The sequence below is a fragment of the Cololabis saira genome, chromosome 19 (genome assembly GCF_033807715.1).
Source record: "Cololabis saira isolate AMF1-May2022 chromosome 19, fColSai1.1, whole genome shotgun sequence".
NCBI classification, from domain to species: Eukaryota; Metazoa; Chordata; class Actinopteri; order Beloniformes; family Belonidae; genus Cololabis; species Cololabis saira.
In genome coordinates, this window is record NC_084605.1 from 32,380,326 (window position 1) to 32,398,294 (window position 17,969).

Below are 17,969 nucleotides of genomic sequence, written 5' to 3' on the forward strand. Positions count from 1 at the left end.
TCTCACCTTGCAAAGGGCTTTATTTATATACACTTAGACCACCTTCCATACAAGATCAGAGACTTACAAGAGTACCACTTCCTTTCCTTTTTAGGCTCTTTTTGTTTCAGCCTATGGATATCTGAATTATACCAGGGAGTTAAGTTTCTATGGTTAGAGACCCTCTTTTTCAAAGGATCAACCGCATCTAAAGCTGAGTGCAGCAAATCTGCAGCGTTACTGACAAGGATATCAACATCTGGAGAGGTAGAACTTAGGTCACAGCCCTCCACTACTTCATTATTTTCCACTGTGGTAAGTTGAGCGATGGCCTCCCTAAATTTAGCAATAGTTTCATAGGACAAACATCTGCTAAAGTAATACCTCCTATTTTGCGCTTGAACATTGACAATGTTAAAATTAAGATATTATTAAATAGTGGTTGTATAGCAGCTTACAGGCGATACTGACATATTATCGGGTTCTACACCGTAGGCGAGGACGAGATCAAGGGTAGGATTAAAACATTGCGTTGGTTTGTTTATTTTGTGACATGTCCATCGATTCTAGAAGATAATTAAAAGCTAATTTAAGATTATCGCTGTCAACATCCATATGAATGTTAAAGCCACCCACTATGATGACTTTGTCTGTACTGATCAATAAATCAGGTAGGAAATCTAAAAACTCAGACAGAATCTCTTGATAAGCCCCAGCAGTACTACCACTAACAGAACTGGCTTCTCTGATTTCCAGCTCAGGAGTTTTAGACTAAAGTGCGAGTCTTTCAAACGTATTATAATCACATTCAGGTTCAGATTTTATTTGAAGACTGGAGTTATAGATCGCTGCTAATCTTCAGCATTGATGTTTTGTTGGAAAGAAGTGGATCCATTGACACCACAAGACAGTTATGCAAAAGTCTTGATCCCACTGGTGGTGAGATGATTCCTTTGCTGAATCCTTGCAAGGAAATAGTCCTGGAGCTTGCAAGAGACTTGAACGTCTAGACGCTTTCTACACTGCAGCTGAACATCTTTCTTTGTTCTTGATAATGCACTAAATGGCTATTTTCAGGTGCAATATTTTAAGCAGAGGTGGGTAGAGGAGCCAAAGATTGTACTCAAGTAAAAGTACTGTTACTTCAGATTAATATAACTCAAGTAGAAGTAAAAAGTAGTCATCCAAACAATTACTTGAGTAAAAGTAAAAAAGTACTTGGTGAAAAAACTACTCAAGTACTGAGTAACTGTTGAGTAACGTCTGATTTTTTTTTTAACACAACCATTCAAACAGACAAAAGTACAAAATAATCATCTTCAGGCAAATTAAATCAATAAAATAAAATAAATTAAAATTAATAAGAAATTGCTTAAATTAAAATAATCTTAAAGTAAATTCAAGTACTTTTGTGGCAGTATGATGTCCTGCTGTGCTCAATTCTACCACAGGTAGAATTGCACTCAATTTCAGGCCTCAGCCTATTAGCACGGAGGGTGAGGGAATAAAAGGCGGGTTGTGTTCCCTCCCCTCGCCCTCTCACTTCCTGGTTCCAAGCTCTTCCGGTTTCCCGGCGTTCATTCGCAGCGTTCAGTGCAGTGGTTCATTGTGGTCTAGTGGATGGTGGCGATCCTCTCTATGCGTGTCACAAGCTTTGAAAAGACAAGTGCTTCCTGAACGCATCGCCAGCGCACCACAACACGGAGCTGTGTAAAGCCTCCTCGGTTCTCATAACCGGAGGACAACTGCTAAAAAAGACCCGTGGCCACTGACTGAACTCAAGATAAGGACAGGGGACACTGCTGCTTCGCATGCCCTTTTCATTTGTGTGATTTGTTTGCTGTGGACTTTATTTGCTGTGCTCCGTTTCCTTTTTTTGCTTTGCCTGTCGCTCCCGGCTTAAACTCCGACGCCGCTGTGAGCATATTGCTTGCGGGAGCTGGGTGTTCTAGTCCTGGTCCCGGGCTTCTTTCCCCGAGCCGCAGACCCGGGCTGTAGTCTCCCTGTCTGGGCCGCGTGTGTGGGTGTTTGTGACAGAAGTTTGTAGCAGTTGCTGCAACAGTGTGGATGAGAGTGAGTGAGTGAGTTTAGTATAGGGCTGTTTTGTTTGTTTTGAGATTAAGCTGGATATTTGTTTCAGGTTTATTTTGTTGAGTTGGTAACTCTGGCCAGAGACCCCTCTTTCTTTATTTCATTTACACCATTTGGATAAATTGCTCATTACTTTTGCTTTAGTTCTTTGGTACCTATAACAGCTTTTGTTCATTGTGTTAACAGTATTTCATATTTTCTTTTGAATGAGTTGTGTATTATTGTGTCTAACTGTTTTTCTTTTGTTGTGCAGCTGCTGAGAGCCGGTGGTGGTGGTGGCATCCCCGGTGGTGGTTTCCCTTCGTGTGCTGTGGTTTTTTTGTGCACCTCACCTTTTGCTGTGCGTGTGTGAGTGGGGTGTTCCTTTTTTAATTTTGGATTCCTCACCCCTGTTCCCCCCCTCACCATCGGTAAGCCTCAGCTATTAATACAACCTGGTGTTATTTCTGTTGGCCCTTTTGTTACAATTTTAACCTGTTTTTATATACAAATAAATGGTCTATGGCCTGTTGAATGGTGAACCACGTCTCTAGTATTTCCTTTGTATAATTTACCTGTGTGTCCTTATTAAATTTAGTTATTTAGAATTCCCTGGGTGAAACTCCCAGGGTGGCGTTGTTGGTCCTCCAATTTTGTAGATTCTGCCCTTCATAAAAATAATAGTAGCCCCTCGTAACGCCACACTTGGCGTTGCTGGCAGGATATACATTGTGAAGGTAGAGACGTGTGTTCTGTTTTGTTTTTGTGTCCTGGTTTGCCATTCTGTGAGTGAAATTTGTGTATGTGGAGGCATTGAGTTTGAGGCGAAGCAGCAGTGGGTTTCCTGTTTGTCGCGGTAAGTTTAGTGTCCCGGGTTTATCGAGAGCGGTAATATAATGGAAGGAGAGCTGGAAGAGTTGAGGGACTTAGTGGCCCAGCTGAGGGCTGAGAATGAGAGGTTGCAGCGGGAGCGGGCTACGGCCGCGCCGGGTACTAGTGCTGCACCTCCCAGTCTCACCGAGCCTCCGCCAGTACCTTCCACCTCTAGCGCTTCTGTCATGGAGAGACTGATCTTAGTACCCCGAGATAGGAAGTGTCCAAACTTCAGGGGTAGGTCAGGTCTAGGGCTAGAGGAGTGGATAGAGGAGGCTCAGGCATGCATGAGAGCTCGCCATCTGTCCCCATCCGATCAGGCATTTTTTCTTTTCGACCATTTGGAGGGAGAGCCTCGTGATGAGATCAAACATCGGTCTAGCGCAGAGAGGAGTGACCCAGCTGAAATTATTGCTGCTCTGCGGGAGCTGTATGGTTGTTCTGACTCGTACGTTGCTTTACAGGAGGCCTTCTTCTCACGACGCCAGCAAGAAGGGGAGACTCTTCAGGAGTTCTCCCTGGTGCTCATGAATCTGATGGCTTCTGTGAAGCAACAGGCTCCAAGCGACACGCTAAATACCGATGTTTTGCTGCGGGACCAGTTCGTTGAGAATGTTATCGACGGTTCCCTTCGTCGAGAGCTGAAGCAGCTTGTACGCAGGCGGCCGTTTGCCTCCCTGCTTGAGGTAAGGGCGGAGGCAATTAGATGGGAGAGAGAGGGGTCGCCGGGAGGTGTGCGGGGCCGGAGCCATTCGGTTCCCTCGGTGCTGGGTTTACAGTGTGGTGTTCAGGGTGCCCCTCTGGTGGAGAAACCATCCCAGGCTGGTGAGCTACGGGAAGTGAAAGACATGTTAAAGCTCCAACAGGCACAGCTTAACAGGCTCACCGAGACTCTTGCCCAGCTGCAGACCAGCCAGCACCGTTATCCTTCTCCTTACCGTGGCCCATTGCTTTGCAGGCGGTGCCACCAACCTGGCCATTTTGCAAAGGAATGCAGAGCAGGGCATAATCCACCTCGCCCTACATCTGCAGCGCCTGCTTCCTCTCAGCCAGGCATGCAGTATGAGTCAGCTCAGCATTCGGGAAACTAGCGCCCGCCGAACTGCGGAGTCAAAGTTCGGAGGGGGTAAACATCGGCTCACCTGCTGTGGGAGGGGAAGAGGCTAAGCTAGTCGCTGCTTGTCCACATATGGATGTGATCATGGGGGGAGTAGTGGTTCCTTGTCTGGTGGACACAGGGTCTATGGTGTCCACCATTACGGAGAGCTTCTTCCGGCAGCACTTTGGGTCTTGGGACCAAGAGAGGCTTCAGTCTTGCCACTGGTTACGTCTCAGAGCGGCTAATGGGTTGCCTATACCCTACCTCGGTTACCTGGAGCTTGAAGTCGAGCTTTGTGGCGGGGCGTTGCCACGGTGCGGGGTATTGGTGGTCAGGGACCCTGCGTCGGCTGATGAATCCCTTCATGCGCCTGGTGTTTTGGGGATGAACATCCTGCGGAAATGCTACGGGATGCTGCTTGGGCAACATGGTCTCGCCCTATTTGACTTACCCATCATTACAGAAGCACCAAAGGCTGTGGTGCAGGCATTGCAGAGGTGCCATCACGCCCCTGCGGGCCCTTTTTCTGAAGCTGCTGGTAAGGTCAAGGTGCGAGGCCGGAAGGTTTGCCGCATCCCTGGTGGCACCATGCAGGTGGTTCTGGCTACCTGTTCTGCACAGTACTCCGGCACTGTGGCGCTTTTTGAGCCCTCAGACCAGGGATTTCCTGCTGGCCTGCTGGCCTCCCCGGCACTGGTTCACGTTGAGGACGGTACTGCACACATCCCCATTGTGAACGTGGGTTCTTCCGACGTGCTTTTGTACCCACGAACAGTGGTAGGTGTCCTTAGTGAGGTTCGTGTGGTAAGCTTGCCCCCTGGTGTAGAGGAGGTTTCGTCTCATACGGCCTCTGTGGTTTCCCAGGTCGTGGCTCCCCCACTACCAGATCAGGTGGAGGCGGTCGACTTGTCAGCCCTGTCTTACGACGAACAAGAAGCGCGAGGTCTTCTTCGGAAACATGTCTCTGTCTTTTCATCTCACGATGGTGACTTGGGCTGCACTGATTTGATTTCCCACGAAATTCCTCTCTTGGATGACGCCCCCGTCCGCCAGCGTTACCGTCGTATTCCACCGTCAGAATACGAAGTGGTTAAAGAGCATATCAACCAGCTGCTGGGCGCACAGGTCATCCGCGAAAGCAGCAGTCCTTTTGCCTCACCGATTGTGCTGGTTAAGAAAAAGGATGGCAGCCTGCGGTTGTGCGTAGACTACCGACAGCTGAACAGTCGGACAAGGAAGGATGCCTTCCCTCTTCCGCGTATTGAGGAGTCACTTGACGCGTTAACCGGAGCTCGTTGGTTCTCCACTATGGATTTAGCCAGCGGCTATAATCAGGTTCCAGTTGCGGAGGCCGACCGACCCAAAACAGCTTTTTGTACTCCCTTTGGGCTGTTCGAGTGGAACCGCATGCCCTTTGGGCTGTGTAACGCACCTAGCACCTTCCAGCGGCTCATGCAGAGGATTTTCGGAGACCAGCAATGTCAGTCCCTGCTTTTATATCTAGATGACATTGTGGTTTTCTCCTCTACCTTTCAACAACATCTGGAGCGTCTGGAGGTGGTGCTGCAGCGGTTACAACAGGAGGGCCTGAAGGCTAAGCTGTCAAAGTGCTCCTTTTTCCAGCGAGAGGTCAGTTATTTGGGGCATGTCATCTCTGCCAGTGGTGTTTCCACTGATCCGGGCAAAGTGGAGGTGGTAGCCAACTGGCAGCCCCCCACCACCATCTTGGAGTTGCGGTCCTTCCTCGGTTTTGCAAGCTACTATCGCCGCTTCGTGGAGGGGTTCACCAAGTTGGCTGCCCCTCTACACCGTCTTGTGGCAGAACTGGGGTGCTCTAAGTCCAAGAGGTCACGTCCGGTGTCGGACAAGTGGACATCAGAACATCAGCAGAGCTTTGATGCCTTAAAGTTTAAGCTCACCAATGCCCCCGTGCTTGCCTATGCCGACTTTACCCTCCCCTTCATCCTGGAGATAGACGCCAGTCATGGAGGTTTGGGAGCGGTACTCTCACAGGAGCAGGAGGGAAAGGTGCGGCCTATAGCATTTGCCAGCCGAGGTTTGAGGCCGACAGAGCGCAACCCAGTTAATTATAGCTCCATGAAGCTAGAGTTTCTGGCTTTAAAGTGGGCAATGGCGGAAAAATTCCGTGAATACTTGCTTGGGCACAAGTGTCTGGTTTTCACGGATAATAATCCCCTTAGCTACTTGTCCACAGCTAAACTTGGTGCACTGGAGCAACGCTGGGCAGCTCAGCTTGCAGCTTTCGATTTTGAAGTTCGCTACCGCCCTGGTAAGAACAATGCAAATGCAGATGCCCTGTCCCGCTTGTACCCCCCTGTTGCAGCGAACCTGGAAACTGTACTCCCTGGTACGTCACTTCCACCACCCTTGAAGCGAGCTCTACAAACTCGAGGGCCCGAAGCTTGTCAGGCTGCTGTCCAAGCTCTGCCTCAGCACCTTCCTGCTGACATTGGCGCACTTCAGCAGGGTGATCCGGTGCTTTCAGAGGTGTTGACGTTTTGGCAGCAGCAACAATATCCCGACCAGGGAGAAACCAGGCGGCTGTCCCAGCTAGCGGTGGTGCTTCTCAAACAGTGGGATAGGCTGACTGAACAAGCGGGGGTGATCTACAGAAAGGTTGCACGGCCCGATGGTGGAGAAGCCGTTCTCCAGGTGCTGTTACCGGCTGCGTTAAAGGAGAAGGTCCTTACCGAGGTTCACCAAAACCATGGCCACCAAGGTGTAGAGAGGACCTTGGAATTACTAAGGCAGCGTTGCTACTGGCCGGGTATGACCGCCGATGTGAAGCGTTGGTGTCAAACCTGTGAGCGGTGCCAGGTGGCCAAGGACCCAGGGCCATCGGTCCGAAGCTTTATGGGGCATCTGCTAGCCTCAGAGCCAAACGAAATTTTGGCTTTGGATTACACCATGCTTGAACCAACCCATAACGGGCTGGAGAATGTCCTTGTGCTGACCGACGTCTTCAGCAAATACACCCTTGCCTTCGCCACTCGTGACCAGAGAGCGTCTACTGTGGCCCAGGTCCTAGTCACCGAGTGGTTCTCCAAGTTTGGTGTTCCAGCACCAATTCATTCGGACCAAGGTCGGAACTTCGAAAGTGCGCTCATTCGACAGTTATGTGAACTGTATGGGATTGAAAAGTCCCGTACGACTCCGTACCATCCCGCTGGGAATGGGCAATGCGAGCGTTTCAACCGCACGCTGCATGACATGCTGCGCACCCTTCCAGCCTCTAGAAAAAGAGACTGGCATTCTTGTCTACCACAGGTACTGTGTGCCTATAACACCACTCCCCACCAATCGACTAGGGAGTCGCCCTTTTTCCTTATGTTTGGCCGTGAGGCAAGGCTCCCAGTTGATTTCCTGTTAGGGAGAGTGCAGGCCCCTGTTGGTGGGACTGTAAACGACTGGGTGCAAGAGCACCAGTCCCGGTTGCATCTGGCCTTTGACAGTGTTCGAGATAGGTTAAAAGTCGCAGCTGAGCGCCGGAAAAGGAACCATGATCAGACTGTCCGGTCTGAACCCCTGGCGGAGGGTCAGTTAGTGCTGTTGCGAGATCTCGGCAGGAAAGGTCGTTGTAAGATCCAGGACAAGTGGAATCCAGTGGTGCACAGGGTGGTTCAGGCTCCTCTTGGAGAAGGTCCTGTGTACGCCGTTGCTCCACTGGATGACCTTGCCAAGGTCAAGCGGGTGCACCGCACGCTGCTTAAGGCAGTTGTGGGGATTGCTTCTCCTCCTACCCCACCTGGCCAGCTGGAAATGCAAGACGAACCATCAGATGATGATCTGTTGGCCTTGGTTAGGGAACCTCTTCTCCCACCAGCTGGTCCAGGGGAAAGAGAAGCTCCAACTGCACCAGCCTTGGCTCCACCTGCAGCTGCCACAGGACTTGTGCCCCCTTTCCATCCAGCATCCTCAGCCGCGTCTCCCCCAGAAAGCAGAGGGTCTGAGTTGCAACGTACACCACAGCAGGCGATGTCTCCTCCTGCTGATGTGGTAAATTCCTCACCCTCCGCTCATTCTGCCCCCCCAGCAGTCTATTCCACGGGGAGTAATGAGACTGCAATACGGCGGACAGCCCGATCTACGCCTGGCCATCACTCAAATCTCCATCATCTCCCCAGACCTGCCAACGAAGGGGCCAATCCGACGCCCCTGGCAGCCCATCTGAATGCAGTGTCTGCCTTCTTCAGACCTTGGCACTAACCCCTACACTTTTCTAATGCATCGTCGGGTCGACGATGAAAAAGGGGGGGGTGGATTGTGGCAGTATGATGTCCTGCTGTGCTCAATTCTACCACAGGTAGAATTGCACTCAATTTCAGGCCTCAGCCTATTAGCACGGAGGGTGAGGGAATAAAAGGCGGGTTGTGTTCCCTCCCCTCGCCCTCTCACTTCCTGGTTCCAAGCTCTTCCGGTTTCCCGGCGTTCATTCGCAGCGTTCAGTGCAGTGGTTCATTGTGGTCTAGTGGATGGTGGCGATCCTCTCTATGCGTGTCACAAGCTTTGAAAAGACAAGTGCTTCCTGAACGCATCGCCAGCGCACCACAACACGGAGCTGTGTAAAGCCTCCTCGGTTCTCATAACCGGAGGACAACTGCTAAAAAAGACCCGTGGCCACTGACTGAACTCAAGATAAGGACAGGGGACACTGCTGCTTCGCATGCCCTTTTCATTTGTGTGATTTGTTTGCTGTGGACTTTATTTGCTGTGCTCCGTTTCCTTTTTTTGCTTTGCCTGTCGCTCCCGGCTTAAACTCCGACGCCGCTGTGAGCATATTGCTTGCGGGAGCTGGGTGTTCTAGTCCTGGTCCCGGGCTTCTTTCCCCGAGCCGCAGACCCGGGCTGTAGTCTCCCTGTCTGGGCCGCGTGTGTGGGTGTTTGTGACAGAAGTTTGTAGCAGTTGCTGCAACAGTGTGGATGAGAGTGAGTGAGTGAGTTTAGTATAGGGCTGTTTTGTTTGTTTTGAGATTAAGCTGGATATTTGTTTCAGGTTTATTTTGTTGAGTTGGTAACTCTGGCCAGAGACCCCTCTTTCTTTATTTCATTTACACCATTTGGATAAATTGCTCATTACTTTTGCTTTAGTTCTTTGGTACCTATAACAGCTTTTGTTCATTGTGTTAACAGTATTTCATATTTTCTTTTGAATGAGTTGTGTATTATTGTGTCTAACTGTTTTTCTTTTGTTGTGCAGCTGCTGAGAGCCGGTGGTGGTGGTGGCATCCCCGGTGGTGGTTTCCCTTCGTGTGCTGTGGTTTTTTTGTGCACCTCACCTTTTGCTGTGCGTGTGTGAGTGGGGTGTTCCTTTTTTAATTTTGGATTCCTCACCCCTGTTCCCCCCCTCACCATCGGTAAGCCTCAGCTATTAATACAACCTGGTGTTATTTCTGTTGGCCCTTTTGTTACAATTTTAACCTGTTTTTATATACAAATAAATGGTCTATGGCCTGTTGAATGGTGAACCACGTCTCTAGTATTTCCTTTGTATAATTTACCTGTGTGTCCTTATTAAATTTAGTTATTTAGAATTCCCTGGGTGAAACTCCCAGGGTGGCGTTGTTGGTCCTCCAATTTTGTAGATTCTGCCCTTCATAAAAATAATAGTAGCCCCTCGTAACGCCACACTTTAATAAATAAAATAATAAAAAAATTAATTAAGCACAAGTAGCACAACATTTCAAGCCTTTGTACTTTTCTTTTTTAACCAGGCAGAACTAGAACAAACATGAACTCATAGAAACTCTGTGTGTGTTTGAGTCTGTGTAAATGTGACAAAACATGCAAAAACAAACATTTTTCCCAAAGAATCACCCAGTGATGTTATGAGATTGACGCGTACGTGGATAAAAGGGATAAAAGAAAAGTAACAGCTCAACGTAGCCTAATGTAGCGGAGTAAGAGTAACAGTTTCTCCTTCACAAATCTACTCAAGTAAAAGTACAAAGTATAGTGATTCAAAACTACTCCTAAAAGTACAAAATTTCCCAAAACGTACTCAAGTAAATGTAACGGAGTAAATGTAACTCGTTACTACCCACCTCTGATTTTAAGCAACAACTTCCTTGCACGTAAGACCATTTTGCTGTAAGGTTATGATGTATGCTCATATTTCTTCTACAAGTAATCATCTCCAACACCGAAGGTTTGCGTTCTGAAATGGCTTCACACACACACACACAACAGTCTTGAAACAATGTGACTGACCACCACAAAGACTGTAAATGGTAAAAACTGTTGAAAACAACTTTTGGCCAAAGCCTTTTGGTCACAACTGCAGCCAACAAAAAATGTTTGCCTATGTTTAGGGGAAAAAAATATAGCTGAGTAAGATTTAAATTTGTCCCATTGTTTTACTTTAAGCCAAACTGAGACTAAACACGTTTCAGTGTCGTTGGATTGTGCGTTTGTCTGGTGAAGGATTTTAAAAATCATAATTGGTTCACACTATATGACTCCTTTTTGAAACATAACTGTAGATCATGATGACACATTGGACAAATGATTCATGGCCGGGTTTATTTTAGTTTGTTTGTTTTTGTATGCCCAAATATTGTCTCAAACTTTAAAAAAGCGATATTCCTCACCTTTAATTGGTCTATTAACATACCAAGGTGTTGAATAAAAATATCAGAGTCTGCGCTCCATAATGACTATACAGCACATTTCTGCAAATGTATCTTTAGCTATGCCAGCAGCATGGCTCCATGGCTTCTTGGATATCCCATAATTTGTGGTTTGTGGTAAAATGCCCCCCTTAGTTTTTCATGTGTCACCAACATCAGGTCAAGCTTTCAGTTTGTCTCCCTTTATTCTTGCTGGCGATGTGTTCTGTCTTTACTGTGATTAAAGTGACCAGACAATATAACAATCATTTGCTTTCTGTGGACGCAGAGGAATTTTTTTTCTGAGAAAATCTGATTCATTAATGGCACAGAAACCTTTCCCTCCATGCTGCTGCTGCTGCTGCTGCTGCTGCTGCTGCTGTCAAACACAAAAGCAAATTCCTGCCCGCAGGATTCTGTGGAACTCATTAATAATTGTCTGTTTCAGGGAAACGCTGTTCTTGTAAAAACATCTTCTGAGCCAGAAAGTGTCACGCAGAAACACACACAACTTTCACGTGGATTACAGTTTTCACCAACCATCCTGAAAGACATTCAACATATAATTTTATGTAGCCGACACATCAGCTGGGATTTGTCCTATTACACATACTAAGCAGAAGCAGCAATTTAAATAATCAGTCAATAACGTTCTCCAGGTCAAACATGACCAGCAGACATGTATTGAGCGATTTTACATGCAGCATCGGTACTGACATTAAAGATTCATGATCCTGAAGAGGAAAAAGGTATTAAATTTCATGGAGTTAGAGAAAAGTTAATGAAGTTCTTTCTTTTTCAGTCCAAAAACTAAAATGGGTGAAATTGACCCGCAACATAATAAGAGGGTTGAAAGAAACATTTGAACAGTATAATGGCAATTTAATATCACTTACAGCCAACAGCAAAGCATCATTTTCTTTCTTTTTTGTAATTTTCTCATATCTAAAGCTGTAAAGAAGTGTATTTCTCTCCTAAACAGGCTGGATAAGCAATGCACTTGAACAATTTGTCTATAATTACCCGGAGGTTATTCACTTAGCGTCCCGCAGCAGTGTGAAAACAAGAGGCCATGCTGCAGCGTTTGCTGCTCTGCCCTCTGTGCCAGTAAGACTACACGCTAGGCTAAGCACTAAATTGGGTAACTGTCCGGTGACAGCACCTGCTCGTACTGATCATCTTGAGCCGGAGAAAGAGTGGAGCTGCTTTTTCACAACAAAACATTTCGCCCTGCAGTCGACCCAAGGCGAGGGATTTGGACTTGAAATGGCAGCCCTGAACGACAAGAGGAAAGAATATCCCACTGTGAAAGACCTGCAGAAGGTTTTGGACTCTTGCAAGATCCATCTCGGTCAAATCGATGAAGTCTGGCCAAAGATATACATAGGAAATGTGTAAGTATGCATAAAAATTCAGACTAACAAATTCCACCCCCTTGCAATTATGTGTATTGATCGCTGTTCTCTGAATCTCTGCTTCAATCCTTGAACATTTCTTGCTGTGATGCATCACCACCAAACAAGCCTTGAACCTCTTTCTCTCTTTGTCTTGCTAGGGCAATTGCCCAAAACAAGTCTGCCTTGCTGAAATTAGGTATAACTCATGTGTTAAACGCTGCTCACTCCAAGCGAGGCAGCATAGGAAACCGAAGCTTTTATGGCAACGACTTTGTGTATTGTGGCATTCCAGCAGATGACTCGACACACTTTGATCTGGATGTTTACTTCAGGCCTGCAGCTGATTTCATTCATAAAGCTCTGAAGTCACCTGGTGGTAAGACCCCTCCATTCCTCTGTTTAACTTGAACGATAAATTGCTAGTTTTATCTTTGAAGTTCCTGCACATGACCTCTTTATTACACACGGGTAATAGAGTTGACCCGTCTCCTGAAATGTTTTTTCGTCACGCTGCCTTTTGAGTGTCACCTGTCTTCACGATGTAACACAACTTGTACTGGTATGTAAACACATTTTTAGCCAGCACTCATAAGAGTCTGACCTTGCAGAATTTAAGTCTATAATTTGACCACGGCTCATTTCAAAGAGGCTATCAAACTGAGGACAAGTTGGGATTAAAGAGACAGTCGGCTCCATCTGCAAAGAGACCTTAAATGAACAAAGACGTTTGAATTGTGGGGTCTATTTTTAGCTCACAGCAGGGGGAAAAAGAAAGGCCACAGTTTGAGACGGGCAGTCATGTGTGATATTAATAAAACTGAGACTTCTTGCTAATCCTTCTTTCACACCTCCCTCCCTTCATCTTGTTCTTCAGGGAAGGTTCTGGTGCACTGCATCATGGGGATGAGCCGCTCATCGACCTTGGTGCTGGCGTACCTCATGATCTACCATCACGTCCCGCTCAAGAAGGCCTTGCAAAAGCTGATCCAGAAGAGAGCCATCTACCCCAACAGGAATTTTCTGGCTTTGCTGCTGGACCTAGATCTTCAGCTGGAAACTAAAGAGAAGACGTGTCAGATCCTCTAGTCGAGCGCCGTTTACATTTTTCAGATACATGGCTATGTGGTTTCTGGGTGTGATGATGTCAGCCAGTCTGTTGGTCCACAAACTGACACATTTATAGGGAAAAGTATGTTTTGCCGTAAAGGTTGGCTCAACAGATACCTATATTTCTGTAAAACTCAGGTCAACATCAAAAACATATCACGCTAGAATGGCAAACTGAAAAAGGAAAGACGCACAGATAAGTCGGTTGCATTGCCCTCATTAATTCATTTATTTCCCCTCATTAATCAACAATCAATCCACCATAATGACAAGAAAAAACAGATTGTTTTTGTTTTTAACTGATTAAAGGGAAAGTTTCGTTTTTTACAACATGGACCTTATTTCTGGCATTTTTTATGGTCATATACTCACCCAGAAAAGTTTGGTGTCATTTGGAGTCCTTCGGAAGATATTAGGAGTTTTGTGCGAGCCGCTTCTCCATATAATGGTAGCGAATGGGGGCACAGCGGGACACAGACGATGCAGCGTCTAAATAACACATTATTGCCACGAAACTCGTTAATTTCTTTTATGAATCACTAGATCTGCTTCTGGCCATCTTCCAGGACCTGTTGTCTACAGAGCTGTGTCTGGGATGCGCGCACAGAGATGACGTCATGAGTTCAGAAGTCTTGTTTACAAACTGATTTCTTTGTTACACACACAGCCCCGGATGTAGACAACAGGTCCTGGAAGATGCACAGAAGCAGATCTAGTGATTCATAAAAGAAATGAACGAGTTTCACGGCAATAATGTGTTATTTAGACGCTGCATCGTCTGTGTCCCACTGTGCCCCCATGCGCTACCATTATATGGAGAAGCGGCTCGCACAAAACTCCTAATATCTTCCGAAGGACTCCAAATGACACCAAACTTGCCTGGGTGAGTATACAACCATAAAAAATTCCAGAAATAAGGTCCAGGTTGTAAAAAACGAAACTTTCCATTTAAGGAGAGAAAACCTAAATATCACATTGAAAAAAGGGGGTCCAACCCTTTACTCAGTCGGAGCACCTTTAGTTCAGTTAAAGCACGCAGCCACGATTCTTCATGTCTTCAGGTCTTTGAGGATTTTCTGCAGATCTTCTCTCCAGATCCTGAGGTTCTGACAGGTTTGGTGCAGACCATATGGTGAACGTTCTCCCTCATTGTGGTCTTGAGGGATTATTAACGGGTTTTCCACAATAATATTTACTTGTACTTTAATCAGCTTCTCTTCAGCACCGATCAGTCCTGTTCTTCCAGATGAAGGATAAAGCCACCACCGTGCAAAATCATTGCTTTACAGTTGATTAGTCACTTGCAGCTGTGATATTTAGTTCAATCCAGGTTCAACCATCTTTTTTTATATATATATCTTTTTTCTCACAGCCTATAGAGGAGGGAAAAAACACAACCTTTGAGTTGGCTTTCATGTGCTTTTCTCTAAGGAGAGGCTCCCTTCTTCTTCTTTTTTTCTCTCCCTTCTTGCCTTTTGAAAGTCTTTATCTCCAACACGATACAGAGCACTCGGCCAGAGTTAGCAGGTTCAGTTGTCAGCTTTCAGATGAGGTTAAAAGTAAGGAAATATGGGGATAAAAAGTACAGGGGCCCTACTAATGTTTGACTGCACTGTGTGTTTAGTTTAGATAGCTAACTTATGACTAACTAGTTAAATGTTACGTGTAAATACATGTAAATAAACTGGCAAATAAAAAGGCTTTGTTAAATGTAAATAGGTAAAAACACTTAAATATGCTAGCATTACAAAATGTACATCTTGAAATGTAAACTTAAGTGAGTGTGCGTACTAATAACAATAACATGCTTAGGTTATTGTGCTACTGTTACCATTAGCACGTTAGCAGGCCCCAGCAATCTAACTTCTGGGATGAAGCCAACCTGGAAATAATAGTAGTTGGAGTTCATCGACTGACCACTGGGGTCCATTAACCTCCATGTTTAGGTTTAAGTTTGCAGCAGAAATAAACATATACTAAGCCTGGTTAAAAAAATATTATAGATGGAGATTTTTGTCTCAGTACCTAGATTTCACATCCAAGACAACTAGGGGGGGTGCGGTGTTGGTTTGTACCATGTCAGGTCAATTTGTATGAAACACATTTATTTATAATATAAGAAAAAAAACACTTTTGATTGGTGGTCAGCTTATCCAATGGCTATTATCACTTCTTCATCAGTCATTGTCGCGTCACGTTGCTTAGTGGAGCAATTAGCACTTTGTACCACCGTGAAGGAGCTGCTAGTCAGGCCTTTATGTAGGCCTTTGATTGACATAAAGTGGGCGGGTTCCAATGATCTTCACAGGCTTGTTAAAGGTATAGTCCGTAATCGTATTCAAAAACATTTATTGTTATACTGGGTGAAATGGTCCTTCCATCCTGAGAGTAGCCAGTGAATAATGTGTTCAGAAAAAGGAAAGACAAAAATCCGACCTCTCTGACAGCTTTAATCCTGTAAAAACTCTAACCAATCTGTTTTTTGCGCACCGAATGAAACAGATTGGTCAGAGACCAGAGGAATGGCAGGGGGGAAAGAACCAATCAGATGCCTTCATCTTAAACACAGTGCCCATCCAATCAGAAACGGTACAGATATTCTGTGATATTTTTTTATATTTATAAAAAAATAAAATTATAAAAAAATAAAGGATCGCCATAACTTTGATTGGGTGGGCAGGACGCACGTTTGCGTGGGCACAGCCCACCCCTGCCCCCCCCCCCTAAATCCGGCCTCGCTTACAGGTGAATGAGATATGGGGTAGTTTTGTTGAAAATGTGCTGTCCAAAATGTCCTGGAAAACTCGACTCCTGCAATTGCGCGTTCCCCAAAGTTTGAGGGGGCGTGGCTTTGGACGGAGCGCTGACGGGAGGGGGAGGAGGGGGCGGGGCTTAGAGGAGGCGCCACTTTCAAATCTTTCTAGCTCTCCAACATCAAGGATTATACCTTTAAACCTAATTTATGCTTCTCAGTTTACAGTAATTGACCACATCTCAACACGGAGCCTCTCCGCCAACGCAAACCTCACCTAATGTGCGTCTCCAAAATGTTCTGACTATGCATCGTATCTTTCCGATTACTATTTCTTTTTAAACAATAGTTTACTGCAAGATTTGTAAAAAAAAAAGACTAATGGTCAACATTTATCAGCTCCTATTGCGTGAAATGTACTTCATTTGTTCCCTTGGTATGTCGGAGCTATAATCAGGATGTACACAAAAGGAAACTGCAAGCTACTGCAGCAGAAAAGACCGTCCAGTGCCGCCTGACGGTTGGTTGTGTAATTACCGAGCAACGCAACCAATAACGCAGAAGTATAACCGCCAGCCTCAGCGTAGGGGGTGTGTGTACCTGACATGTGTTGCTGCTATGCAGAAGCATAGATCAGGCTTTCGTTTCAGCCATCTATTTACAACATGGAGATGTGCAGTACGAGGAAAAGGATGCTTTGACACCGCTCTTCAGAAAACCTCACATCACGCACAGTCTGGCCGGTAATTTGACTTTCTAAGGTCAGTATGTTGTAAAGGTTACAGTTTTGTACCAGCCAGGATCCCAACATGAATTATTCTTTTAGCCTACTTTGCTATAGAATCTGAACGTCTACGGTCTCTGTTAAAACAGTTTAAGATGTTTAGATTTAGATTGATGTTAACATGCCACAAAACAGCAGTTGGTTTAATCGTGTTGTCTGCTTGTTCAGTTGTGTGTCAAAAAATTTAAATGACATCAGTCAGATTTCTCCACAGTCATACTGTACTGGTGGTGGTCTCTGAAAAAGTAAATTCAACCGCATTTAATTAATTTAATTTTTTTCTCAGAATCCCAGTGAACTATGGCACAAATATAACTGCATATCAAAGCCTTCAAACAGTCGTACTCAAATGATTCAAGGTCAAACTAGTTGCCTTTTCAAGCTGAGAACAATGAACAACAGCAGAATCCGGTTAGCAGTTTCAGACAAGTAGTTTACTCCACAACTGCTGTACATACATCATTACATGCAAAAGTTGAAACATGTTTTATATTTTTAAGGTCACTTTACAGTTAATGTTATTGAAGGAATGTGTGTCCACAACTGAAGTGTATCTACACTTATGAACAGACGTGAATTAGTGAAACAAATAGACAACAATAACGTCATTTTTTGGATGGTACGAAAAAGTCTTTTTTTCACCTTTAATTACAGCAGAAGGGACCAAATGTACTGTTTTTACAAAATAGAATATTTTAGTAAAGTTCAGTCAGAAATAAATAAAAAAATCTGCAACATCTTTCTGAAATTATTTTGTTGCATTTGTCATTTTATTCATTTTGTTTATATGCTTTGTCTATGAAGCATTGGAAATGTCAGTCACACAAACGTACATCACAACACATTCATAATTAAGAAGTGCATTTTAAATAAACAGTTCATAGTCAATGACATCCCCAAATATCACAAAGACAGTATGTTTAAGATTTCACCACACAAGAACAATATCCATAATTTGTACTGATGTATTCGCAAATTCAATTTTTGTCATTTTATATATAAGGACAAAGAAAAATATTTGCAAAGAAATATTTATGTTGTTTGCAAACATTTTCTTCTCTCTACTAATGCATTGCTTCAGGAATACATTTTTTTTTTGCATTCATTTAGTTTTAAATGTAATGAGGTTTTCATGACTGAACAAAGAACCCTGTCGATCAGATGAGCATGTAATGATTAAAACATTTCACTAAAGAGAAGTATGTCAGGAAAGTGTGTTACAAATATATCCAAGCACTGATCTAATTTTAAGGCTATTGAGAAAAAGAATATTTTTTTAAAAC

General features: G+C 45.0%; 1 protein-coding gene across 1 annotated transcript; it reads left to right on the forward strand.

Moving 5' to 3' along the window:
• The first annotated feature begins 11,820 nt into the window (after window positions 1-11,820).
• LOC133419260 (dual specificity protein phosphatase 13A-like) lies at window positions 11,821-13,620 on the forward strand. Its single transcript, XM_061708329.1, has 3 exons — window positions 11,821-12,040; window positions 12,202-12,419; window positions 12,918-13,620. Exons 1-3 carry the CDS (start codon window positions 11,913-11,915, stop codon window positions 13,127-13,129), a joined length of 558 nt encoding a protein of 185 aa, XP_061564313.1. The 5' UTR covers window positions 11,821-11,912; the 3' UTR covers window positions 13,130-13,620.
• Window positions 13,621-17,969: the final 4,349 nt, after the last annotated feature.

Bases quoted from the DNA above. Each gene is read 5' to 3' on its own strand.
- LOC133419260 (XM_061708329.1), top strand. From the start codon at position 11,913: ATGGCAGCCCTGAACGACAAGAGGAAAGAATATCCCACTGTGAAAGAC. The intron at 12,041-12,201 runs GTAAGTATGCAT...TTGTCTTGCTAG, and splicing joins AAGATATACATAGGAAATGT to GGCAATTGCCCAAAACAAGT. The intron at 12,420-12,917 runs GTAAGACCCCTC...CTTGTTCTTCAG, and splicing joins AGCTCTGAAGTCACCTGGTG to GGAAGGTTCTGGTGCACTGC.